Here is a 12,947-nt window from a genome sequence, read left to right on the forward strand (position 1 = left end):
AAGTCAGATGATGACAACTATCCCAGAGCATTGCCCTGTACTCCTTACAAACTTTGAAAGGCCTTTCTAGGATTTTCTCCAAAAATAGAAGCCATCTTGCCCAATGAATAGGCTGTTTTTAGACCTGGCAAAAATTCCTGTGACCAGGTCCAGGCCCTTACAATCCACATAGAAGCTGGATACCAAAAGGGTTTAAAAACAGGTACTGTCTTCATAGACCTAACATCAGGTCTGTATAAGACAGCCAAAATAATCAACTATCAAAAAAACAACCTGAGTAATTGCTCTCCAATAGGAAAATGAAGGTTCATCTGCATTCAGGAGAAAACATTTATCCTCCAGGATGGACTATCACAATTGTCCTCACCCCAGCTCTATTCGTACACAAGTAACATCCCCTCCGACAGCCAGTTGTATCTATGGTGGTGACATAGCAAACACCATCCAAGTCGATACCTTCCAAGACCTTGAAGAAACACTCAGCTCATACTGCAGAACTATTTTCAAACTTGGGGGACTATCTCCTAATCCCAGCAAAACTTGTTTCAGCTTTCCAACTAAACAACCACGAGGCTCAAAGAAAACTAAAAATAAACTTCTGCAACAGGACTCTAATCCATAAAAGTAATCTTTATTGCCATCATGTTGTGCTTGATTGCAGCCTCACATACCAACAACATATGGAGAAAACTAAGTTAAAAATATCTGCCAGGAACAACATTTCTTCTCTTGTCTTCCCAGTGGCAGAGTACTGCTTGCCAATTTGGAGAGCTGAAGTCACCATACAACTCTTGTGGACACACAGCTCAACATTACAATGAGAACTGTCACTAGCACCTAAAAGTGCTGTACTGTGTTTCAGAAATCAATCAATCATCACAAAATCAATAAAAACATCAACCCTCCCGTACATCAAGATCTCTCATCTGGCTTGTGGAAATACCAGATGATGGATCCAGGACTAGCAGAGAAGACTCGAGATTGAATTGCAAATAAGTACCTGATCACAGATCCAACCCATCAAACTTCCAGGATTTAATCTACCATGAACCCTCTGAACCCAGCTAGACAGATTCATGACTGGACAAGGCCACTGCACCCACTTACCACATCTGTGGGGGAATTGTCACTATGCAGATTATGCATCATATCACTGATGACTGTCCCACACACTCCTTTCCTGGAGGCCTCAGAAACTTGCAATTACTCCCGATTGGATTGGTTATTAATTGGTTAACTGATCTATATATATAGCTCTGCTCATTAATTTCTTGTAGTTTACCTATAAGATAAATAACTCAATCCCATGTTGCCAGTGCAGCATACAGTGGCCTACAAATTTAACAGCTATATTGACTTTCCATGTAGCTGGAAACCATAACAGAATATAGGAGGCAACTTTAAAATTTACAATTTCTGGGTATTTTTTTTTATGCAGATCATAAATACATCATGTTACTCATAAAACTTATATTCTATATCATATGAATAATTACATAATTATATAAGGGTTTAAGTAATAGTTTTCCATGTAAAAGGCTTGCATGTTTCTAATACCGATATAATCTTAATGTGAATTATATCTGCAGCAAAAAAAAAAGTAATTTTTGTGTATTATTTTAGGATCAGGGTCTTCTTTCCTCCCATTTTACCAAAAGCACTAAGGTTGCATACATTCTAACTCTGGGTGTTGTAAGAGAATACCGCAGAAATGGTATTGGTAAGTAATATGATGTATTACCTTTATGACTTATAACTTTATTTGAAGTGCAGTAACAATTTTTTTATTTACTTTATTTATACCTTTATTTATTATTTACTTATTGTGATATACATTTTGTACTTCTGTTATTCTAAATGTAATCTTTAGTTTGTACTGAAAAAAATTAACCTTTTATATGTCTGTTGAATGCATACTAAGACAGGATGGATTTCTCAACTACCATTATCTGGAAGTCCCCAAAATATGATTTTATTTTTTTTAAAGACATAAATGAAATTAGTAGAAGCAGTTCTCTCTAGTTCATTCATTCATAGTGATGATGCCTTTTGGGCACAAAGACATGGTTTTGAATTCTGTCTTGGATGTGAGGAGTTTTTATAAAAGCTTTTGACTGAAGATGAATTAGTTGGTCTCATACAAAGATTGGGGTTTTCCATCCCTGAAACTTGTTTGTCCTGTGTTCTTTTATACCATTGATTATGTTTATATAAAGCCAAGTTATATAAACATATATTTGGCTTTGACAAGCCATTGAGCCTAACATGTTATGGGAGAAGTGAGATAAAATTGGCAAGGTATTCTTTTCGATGTGCTAAAATTAGTGGCTAGGAATTGTTTTTAATGAATCATCAGTGTGGTGAAATTGCTTTCAGTTTTTATTAAAATTAGCTACTGCATTGCTTATATGAACTGTAATTTAGCATAGCAGGCAGATACCGATTCACATATACAATTCTTTTCTATAAATGAATAATTAGGAAAATTAGATCATCTTGGGAAGAATACTAAGAATGTAGATTCAGCTAGGGCTTGTAGAATAGTGATATGAATGTCAGTGAGTATGGTTATGAATATATTGAAGGGATGGACTGTGCTTTGGATTCAGACATTTTGGGTGTCTCCGAAAATGGAAAAGAGACAGTTGCCCATCCAAGCCAAGGAGTCTGCAGATATAAGTACAGGTATCCCTTGCTTAACGCTGTTTTGATTATCGTGGCAAAATTAATTGCGGCAATCCCTTGATGTACGCGGCAAGAGGTTTGATTAACCCTGAGGAGCTCACAGCTGATCTGACAGATACAAGCAAAATGCTTAATATAAATATTCTCACACAATTCAGTGTATAGCTTGGAGGTCATGAGTAGCTGTGCATTCATATGTTACGAGTGATATTCCGCACTGTTTTTTGCTGTCAGTTTGGTTTAACACGTGTTATGTAAAGGTTTGTGATATTTGACAGTAAACCGTATCTGAGAGATACCGCGACCTCTGATGTCAGTATAGTATGGTTTAGTTTTTTTTAATTTTTTTATTCTTTGTTCAATAATTTTTAGATTGTAACTGAAAATAAATAAACCATCATGTATTACAATAGAGAGCCAAAGACTTATTTATCATACATGTCCTCTAAGAGATGTGCTTTACATTTATGGAAAATACTAAGCAAAAGTGATCTGGAGCCTACTCCACCTTTACTACGGTTGCCCATAATGCTTGCATCTGCCGAAACTTTTAGTTTCTATATATTCGGCACGAAACTCTTGTAGTTTCTATATTCGGCTATGGAATAACGTTGGATTTAATATCCACTTAATTTGTACCATCATGTATTATATTTGCAGTGTTTTTTCTTTATGTTTTATTGCTTTTTTTGCCGAGTCTGGAGAGTCATTTTGCTTGTTATCATAGAATTTATGCTGATAAGAAAAAAACTAAAACTGTTCAGAAGACTCTTGATAACTTCTTCTTTTGATAAAAAATTGCAGTAAATAATGTAGGTAGAAGCATTTATTAAACATTTACTTTGCATTCATTTTTTATCTTTCCTAAAAGAGATATTTGATAATTTGATATATGCGGCAAGAGTTTTGATTAACGTGCCTTTAACCCTGAGGAACTCGCAGCTGCCATATAAATATTAGTATAGTAATCGATAAGGGACGAATTGTACTTTTTACCATTGATTATTAGATTTGATTAACGCGATTTTGATATACGTGGTAACATCGAAGGATTAATTAACCGCGTTAATCGAGGGATACCCATATATGAAAAAAGCATGGTGTTAACCGCACTTTTTTGTATATGTTAGGAGCATTAGAAAGTGGTTGAGTTTGTTGCTTTGGTGAATATGTTGTGGTTTAAAATTGTTGGTATTAGTGAAACCTAGTCTGATGATGAACTAGAATTGTGTAAAGGGTATAGCATTTTTAGGAAACAGAAGAAATATTATAGCATTTTTAGTAATGACAGAAGAAATATTATGGGAGTGTGTGTGGGAGGATGTATTACTAATGATATCAGATGACTTAAGTCCAGTTAGGGTAGAAACTTATGAAAGAAATAATGGTAATGATGTCTAATGTAGCAGTGAGTTTAAGGATATTTGGTGTGAAATGGATGCTAACAGGATGAAATATATGGCGAGGTGTTGCTGCACCTAGTGGTTCATTTGCTAGAGTGAAGAAATGCATTGCTAAATTACTCTAATGGGTACTAAATGAGTAATTATGATGGGTGATTTAAATTATCCAAATATCAATCGGGTAACAGAGAAAACTCACTTATGATAAGAATGAAAGAGAATGTGAGTTGTTTTAAGAACTTTCTCAAGCAGCATGTTAAAGAATCTGCATCAGAAGGTGTCTCAGTTAAGGATGTGATTGTTTTGCCACCAAATGGTGACAGTTATTATGCCATACTGACCTGGGAAGTAGCCAACTGTATTGATGTTCTAATCAGGACAGGTTACATTCTGAATTACAAAGCTGAAAATTATGACATACTCAGGGGAATACCATCTTTGGTCCCATGGTATCAGTTATTGAATGGGAAGGATATCAGTAATGCACTGGAAGCTTTGAAAAGCTTTAATAATATGGTATCTGAATGTGTCCCTAGAGAAGAACAAATAGGATGGGAGTGAAATGGATGTGCAGTCTTATTAAGCAGGAGATCCATAAGAAGATAATATGAAAGAAATATTGTGAAAATAAAGGCCAGAGGAGTTATGAAGTATATAAAGCTCAGGCCAAAAAAGTTGAGTATTCCTTGGAAAGCTACTAAATTGAACCATGAAAAAAAAAAAAAAAAAGTTGCACAGGCTAAAGGCAACCCAAATGAATTTTATTGTTATGTTGCAAGTGAAAGAAAAATGAATGCAGAAGAATAACTTTACTGAATTCAGACAGTACCATAATATTAGAAGCAGATGATAAATATTCAACAATTGGGAGATGGGATGGGATATCAGCACTTATGCTAAAGAATGTTTAAACCAAACAGGTTAGGACCAAAACCTTGACATGTTTGCTTAATTTGAGTCTTAGCTAAGGAAAGACCCCACAGGAATGAAAAGAACGTGTAATCTCATTGCACAGGTGGTGCAAAGACTGATGTGTCTAACTATCAACCTGTCATTGTCTCTGGAGTGATTTTGAAGATTTTAGAGAAGTTAAGAATTCATGCAGAAATGGATTGACCAAGAAGCTATACTTGACACTGAGCATCATAGGTTTACTAAAGGGAGATAATGTCAATGCAATTACTTTTATAATTGAAGTTAAAACTGAGTTGGATAAAGGGAATGGATATACTGCTGGACCTTGCTGAGGCATATGATAGGATACCACATAAAAGGCTGTTGCATAAAGTAGAGAATATGGGATTGGAATATAAACTCTTGGGTCCATAGCTTTTGATTTTTGTTGTGATGAGGGGAATCTTTATATGGGCTTTTTCAGTTGAAGATGAGTTGGCCAATCTCATATTGAGGGAGAAGGTCCCCCCCCCACACACACACACCCCGGAAACTCAGATTTTTCATCCTGCATACAGACAAATCAGCTTTGAGAACACACTCGTCTTCTGGGTTTCAGGGGGATAAAGTAGCTATGGAAATGTTGCAAAGAAGAGTTACAAAGATGGCATCAGGATTATGGAATGTTGATTATGAGGACAGTTGACAGCATGCACACTGCACAAAGTAGCAGACAGAAAGGTGATATGATAGAGTTCTATAAACTTTTTAGAAAGTATTATAGGATATCAATTAATAAAATTTTTAATTATGCAGAACATGGGAGAGGACAAGAGAGAATTCATGGAAGTGAAGTTTGTGTGCATTTAAGAAAGAGCTGAGAACTAATTTTTCTATCACAGTACCATGAGGGAATGAAACAGTTTGCTTGTTATAGTAGTGCATGCATCTAATGTGCATGATTTTAACAGAAATTATGATAGCTGGTGTGGGTGATATATAGCCTCTCTCAGTGAGTTTTTGACTTCCTGGAGGTTTGATAATCAGAAAGAGTAGTGTCGTTTAAGTTAGGATGAGGAGGCAAGATTTGATAAAGATGACCATTGACAATAGTTATCGAGCATTAATTCTTATTATGTGTAATGAATGACTGACATTTTTTTTTTTCATTCTCTGTTGATTTTTATTGTTTATTAACTGATCTTTCATTAGAATTGAATACCTTCATTTTAGCATTTTCAAGAGTATTTTTTATCTCTTGGATAACTTTTTCTATCATTATTTGAGATCTCATTGTCAAATAAAAAGTTTACTTCAGTTTTTTAAATACAGTTGGAGACACTGTTAATGAATACAAAATGTCAACTTTGGCTAGCAAGTAAATCCACGAGATTTCTCATGACTTTTACTTTTATTCATGAGGTCAGCAAAAAAAAAGGCATAGTCTTTCATGTATGAGTGTTATACCCAAATGAAATGAACAGTCTGATTATACTGAGTCATAAATACCATAAATACTAAAATATTCTTACACAATGAAACAGGAATCCAGCATGTCATAGTATCCTCATAATTTACTTTGGCACATTGGCAGCTCATAACATGTTTTGTTAATATGCTATGGTTGAGGAAAGGAATAATTTGGCTTTAAATATCTATGAACAGTTGATTCTAGGAAATGTTATAACAAACTCACTAATTTTAACAAATTACCAAGCATAAAGACCAAAACGTTCACAAATATAACATTCACAGGTAGAATGTTATATTAAAAAAAAAAAAAAAATCACTATAACAAACTGTGCACTATAACTAACTATTCTTGTGGTCCCTATATGTGGCTCCTTGCTTAGTGAGAGTCAGCCATAGATGGCTGACTGTCCATCTATGGCTGACATAGATGTCATACATCTATGTCAGCCATAGATATATGACAGTAGTACCCATGCAATACTGACAGTAGTACTGCATGGGTACTACTGTCAGTAGGTAAATCGTGTATTTTTAAGATGGAAATACAGATATTGCAGATATCTGCAATATCTGTCAGCCAACCATCATTTTCATGCTGGCTGGCCGACTGAGAAAACTGCCAATGGAACATAACTTGCAGAAACTTCTTGCATTCATTGAAGAAGACCACCAAATTACAGCAAGAGAAACTGCAACTCACATTAACTCACTTTGTCACCGTGTTGTATAAAAGATGACTATCTTGTTATTGTAGAATCTGCTGCCATTGAGATTACTTCTTGATGATAAAAGAATCATAACAGCTTCAATGACTTGCTGTCAAGGGCATTAATTTCATGTTAAATGTTGCTACTTGTGATTAAACTTGCTCTCATTACTTTGCTTCCTAAACCAAGTGCATGTATAGCATCATTTCTTTCATATAAGGTCAGAATAATTCCCTCACATGTAAGGTCATGGGAACTTGCTCCTAGGATACACATGGTTACATATTAGTTATTTCTGCTTAAAGGGAGAAACTATCAGTGCAGCTTGCTGTATTCAAATATTCAAGATTCTGTAATAACATGCACTTTGTAGCTTTGAAACACCTGATGCTATCCTCCAAAATAACAGCATGTGAACTCATACTCCATAGCATGGTTAACAAAATAAACTTACTAAACTTTGGGAAAACAACAATCCTACAACTCTAAAATTATAGGAAAGTATAATACTACTAACAGCTCTCTATGGGGAGTAGGAACTTGCACCTTAAAAAAAAATTTTTCTTTAAAAATGCAATTCTTCAGGAAAATAAACAGAACTCATTGGACAGAGTGTAAGACTGATGCACAACTGCTGCAAAACTTGAATATCCCTAATTCAACAATTCTTAACACAGTTAGAAAGCATTGCATTGGTTTGACCAAATTCTGCGAATGGAACTAGACAGACTTCCTCGCCTGGTGTTTGAGGCTCTTATCCATGAGGGACTCAACCCATCCTGAATGAACCCAGTGGTCTGGACTCGAATTCCAAGGCTCTCACTTACTTGTGTCCTTGAAAAATCATGAAGGACCAGAAATAGAAGAATGATCGGGCAAGGTCAATATAGAATGTAATCCTTCATGTTATTTGTTCCATGACTGCATAGTGTGTGACAACTGACTGTGTAATCTGGAAGCCTTGCTTAGAGACCAAACATGGAACTTTATCAAGCCATTTCAATCCTCTACTAAGCGGGAGACAGTGAATTTCATTTTCTGTTTAAAGACACATTCATAATCCTTGCCATACTTGGGCTTGAACTTATAATCTGGGTTGAAGATTGGAAAAACTATCGATTCAGCCTATGCATTTACTTATGAGATGTTTGAGAGACCAATATCCAGAACTGACTGAAGCCTGTATTACATCCTGTACCATGCATCAAGTAAAACTTTTTCTTGGAGCAGCTCACATACTATATAAGAAAAAATTGCTACCTTCTAATTTATGCAGAAATGAAATTAATGTTCTCTTCCCTCCCAAAAGGCTGAGCTGGTAAGGGATAGTACTAAGATCATTCTACATATCACTGCCTTTCACAAGAAACAACTCAGTCCAAAATTAAATAAATCTCTTGATGAGGTTCAGTTGGGAAACAAACAGGGAATTAAATAAGATTCTGATGTATTATTCTATGCCTCCTAGGGCTGTCTAGTTTCTCTTAAATGCTCTAAAAAAAATTGCAGGATGTTTACAGAGACCTCTAGTAAGCAGGATGTCAACAAATAATAAGTATCTGTTGTCTTCATTCTTGATTCTTCTTCTCACTTAAAAAAATAAAGATTTTCAAAATAAGAATTAATGTTCATTTTGGAAATTATGGACTTTACAACCGTGTTATAAATAACTATTTTTAATTTCCCGACGTTTCGACCTTCATATCAAGGTCATCATCTGGAGTATATACAAGGACGAGCCGAGTTACATTTCACACAGTAAGCTAAAGAAACAGTGATTTGATCACCGATTATTCTACTGGCATGACCTCTAGTGAAAAAAAAAAAAGATAAATAAAATAAAAAATTAATTAAATATTTAGAAACTACATCAGAGCTAAATTCTATTTAAAATAACATGGGAGAAACATTCTTTCATATCGATAGTTTTCTTACAGTAACAATGATGTCATATTTTTAACATGACAGTTGCTATATTAGATTTAAGATTCTGGATTATCTACAGTCCTGTTTATAGTTAGCTTTTAGGATGAAAGGTTTCGTGGGTAGAATATGTGCCTTCCATATGCTTGGGATTTTTAGATCATCATTATTGTTCAGATTGTGGTGGTTGATAAGAATCTCACAGGCTTCCTTAAATTTGCATTCATACCTTGTTTTGATGTGATGTAAACAATTGGTGCTTTTCCAGTCAATTCTATGCAAAGTGTTCAGGGCATGATCAGAAAGGCCAGCTTCACCATAGTTATTATATTTAATATGTGTCATTTGTTCCTTTTGTCTGATAGGAATTGTGCGTCCTGTTTTCCCTATGTATGGTAGATTTCAGGTGCAATAAATACAGTATACTCCAGGGTGGGTCTTTGGATGAGTTGAGTAAGCTTTTTAATTTTTCAGGAGGTTTAAAGGTGGCGTTGAGATTGTATTTCTGTAGTATTCTGTTTATTTTATCTGATGTTAGCAATGGGGGGGGGGGATAATGGCGAGCCCACGGCTGTGCCTTCTTTTTGTAGGTAGAAAGCATTTTGCCATACAAAAATAACCAGAACGTAATACATGCACGAAGAGCACCGTGATATCTGGAAGGAATTTGTTCTGTAAAAGAAGGATTGTGTCATTGATTGGAACATTCGTAAAGAGGGCAGAGACGTCAAAACTGACTAATAAATCATCTTTTCCTAATGTAATGTCTTTGATTATGTTTATGAAGTGTTGTGGGTTTCTGATATAGGAGGAGGAATGACCTACGAACTCCTCGGCCAGAGTGGTGTGTTTTGTTTGCGTATCTTAGATAGACCGTAAATTCTCATGGGACGAGCGTAGTGTGGAAGTAATTTTTTGGCTGCATCTTCAGGCCACGTAGTAATTGATTTAAGTAGTTTCTCTGTTTTCTTTTTTATTCTATTGGTTGGTATGTATTATTGTCCAAGACTAACAGATTCATTTTTTCTAAATATGTGATTTGGTTTAGAATAACAGTGGCCTTCCTTTATCTGCACTAGTTATTACTATGTTCAGATTTGATTTTAATGATTTCACCGCTGTTAATTTGTATTTGTCAAGTTATTAATCTATGAAATTTGTTTATGAGATTTTCTTTCTTAGTTTGAAGGATATGGTTTGCCGTGTTGTCCGTAATCTTTTCGAGGATAATCCAAATATCTGAGTTCAAGTAACTAAAGTTTTCAGATTTTACATTTTGTACCTGGTTTTGAGTAACGGCCAAGTTTTTTCTAGTAGCCTGGATCTGTTTTCTGAGTAACACTTTCTCCATGCGGTGGTATATTTGTTGCGCCCTTGTTGAGGTAAATTTTCTCTTTAGTTTGATGCAATTCGGAATGATATTGCTGTCCCTACAACGTTTTAAAAATGTCAGTCAATTGATCAAACCAGAAAGATGAATCATCAACTTACCGTATTGATGGCATTGCTTGTGGGCCGAATCTCCGTGAATTATTAGAATCCTTTCTTTTAGTGTGCTGATCAGCATTCATTTTGGAAATTATGGGCTTTACAACCATGTTATAAATAACTATTTTTAATTTCCCGACATTTTGACCTTCGTATCAAGGTCATCATCTGGAGTATATACAAATAACCGGTGCTCAAATAATTGTTTCTTTAGCTTACTGTGTGAAATGTAACTCAGCTTGTCCTTGTATATTTGTATGTACACCTTGATATGAAGGGTGAAACGTCGAGAAATTAAAAATAGTTATTTATAACACGGTTGTAAAGTCCATAATTTCCAAAATTAATGCTGATCACTGTGTAACACTAAAAGAAAGAATTAATGTTGCTTTATCTGCATTGACATTTTAATTAGACTGGATGTAGTTTACCTTTTAGCAATTATTCCATTGCATGATGCTTTGTAATTATTGAAGAAAGATTTTCCTTCAGAAATCATCAAATTATTTGACTGAGTAATGTGGGATTAATAAACTGTACAAAGAGATTAAAGGAAATGGCAATGGGTTTTCCACTCTGGTCCATGCAACATTTTGAACAGGACATCCTAAGCACTTTTATTTCCCATCCTTCCATACATGTAAATGTTTTACTTTTGGAAGGCTACACTAGCAAAATTGTAAGACTTCTTTCCAAAAGATTAACTTAGTACATTAAAAAAAAATTAAATTTATCCCAGAAGTATAAAAGGTAATTATAGTCTTCTCTTCTTAGATCTGCTTATTCTGCTTATTGTAAGATAGCAAGTAGTCTTCAATTTTAGGTATACAGAAAGGAAACAAAAACAAGGAGATACACTGATCTTACATGCCATCATCATCATGCTACCATCATCCTTTTCAAAAGTTAAGTATTTTCAAAACTCTTATTGAGCTTATGCTATATGTGCCATAGATGCACTTTTTGAATGAGAACGTCATCATATTAATCTATTTTTTTCTCCTAAGGTTGCAACTCTCACCATATATTGAAGATAATAAGCATCTGTTGTCTTCATTCTTGATCCCTGAGACTACCATAGAATCTACATTACTATGTTCAAGGTTTATTAGAAAAATTAGTCACACTCTTAAGTTCATCATAATCAAATTCTTGATATATACTCTCAGGGGTATAGGATATCACAATAGTACTAAATGAAAAAGTTGCATCCTTATTGAGAATTTTCCTCCAAATTAATCTGTCATCTATCCTTTCCTATCAAATGTCATCTCCATCCTGGAGGTTTACTATTATGGATCTCTACCTGAAATCATAATGCACAGTAGAAAGATAAGATAGCGAGACTCTAATCTCTTCTATTTCACAGTTGGTATCTTATGTCTGTAGATACGTGTGTTCACAGGGCCAGTTTGCCTGTTTTGAGGGACAAAAAAACTTGGGTTTCTGGGAGATAAAAACCGTCAACCTTCATGAGACCAGCTACCTCACCTTTGGCTGCAAAGCCCCGATAAAAAAGGTTCCTTGCATCATAGACAAGATTCAAACCTAGGTCTTTTCAGACAAAGGGCTCTGTCAAAAACCAACTGAGCTACAGAAACTCTGTTATCTATCAAGACTCCAATATTATCAGATCATATATTTCGGTCATGGAAAGTTCTGATAAAAACCTAGAACAAAAATGATATTAAAGCAACTGACATAACCACAAGAAAGAACATATTAGTAACAGATGATATTTGACCAGAAATGCTCAAATATGTTGGGCTATACCAGTGATCCGATACACAGTTGGCATAATAGATTGGACAAACAGTCTATCTCACTTGCAGCAGATCTCGTCCATCTATTCTCCTTGTCATGTATACAGATGATGTTATACTTCTAAATAAATCCAGTATAAGTCTGCAGTATTCCCTGTCTAAACTGAATAACTGTTGTAATAAATTTGGTATGAGCAATAAATAGGCAAAGACAATGAAAGCATCGACTGATCCTGAATGGAGAACCCATAAAACAAATGAAACATTTCAGCTATTTAAGCACAAGTTTTAGTGAAGATGGCAAATTAAATATGGAAATAGAAAACAGAATTAGCAAAGTTGGTATCAAATAAATAAATTTATATAAAATAAAAGAGAAATTATGCTATATTAACTGTATACCAATGAAAAAGTTGCATCCTTATTGAGAATTTTCTTCCAAATTAATCTGTCATCTATCCTGTCTTATCAAATGTCATCTCCATCCAGGAGGTTTACTATTATGTATCTCTACATCTCTACCTGAAATCCATAATGCACATGTGGATTTCTACCTGAAATCCACAAATTCCACACCACTTGTCATGCATAACCCATGCATGACAAGTGGT

General features: G+C 34.8%; 1 protein-coding gene across 2 annotated transcripts in view; it reads left to right on the forward strand.

The window, feature by feature from the left end:
- Naa60 (N-alpha-acetyltransferase 60) overlaps positions 1-12,947 on the forward strand; it is a 151,535-nt gene that overhangs the window by 93,192 nt on the left and 45,396 nt on the right. For both annotated transcript variants that reach the window (XM_090404929.1, XM_090404930.1), the window contains one exon: positions 1,624-1,720. In XM_090404929.1, the coding sequence (XP_090261055.1) occupies positions 1,624-1,720 (97 nt within the window). The remainder of the gene's footprint in view (positions 1-1,623; positions 1,721-12,947) is intronic.

This window comes from Typopeltis vanoorti, chromosome 15 (assembly GCF_054136105.1).
Source record: "Typopeltis vanoorti isolate ZY-2024b chromosome 15, IOZ_Tvanoo_1.0, whole genome shotgun sequence".
In the NCBI taxonomy this organism is placed as follows: domain Eukaryota; kingdom Metazoa; phylum Arthropoda; class Arachnida; order Uropygi; family Thelyphonidae; genus Typopeltis; species Typopeltis vanoorti.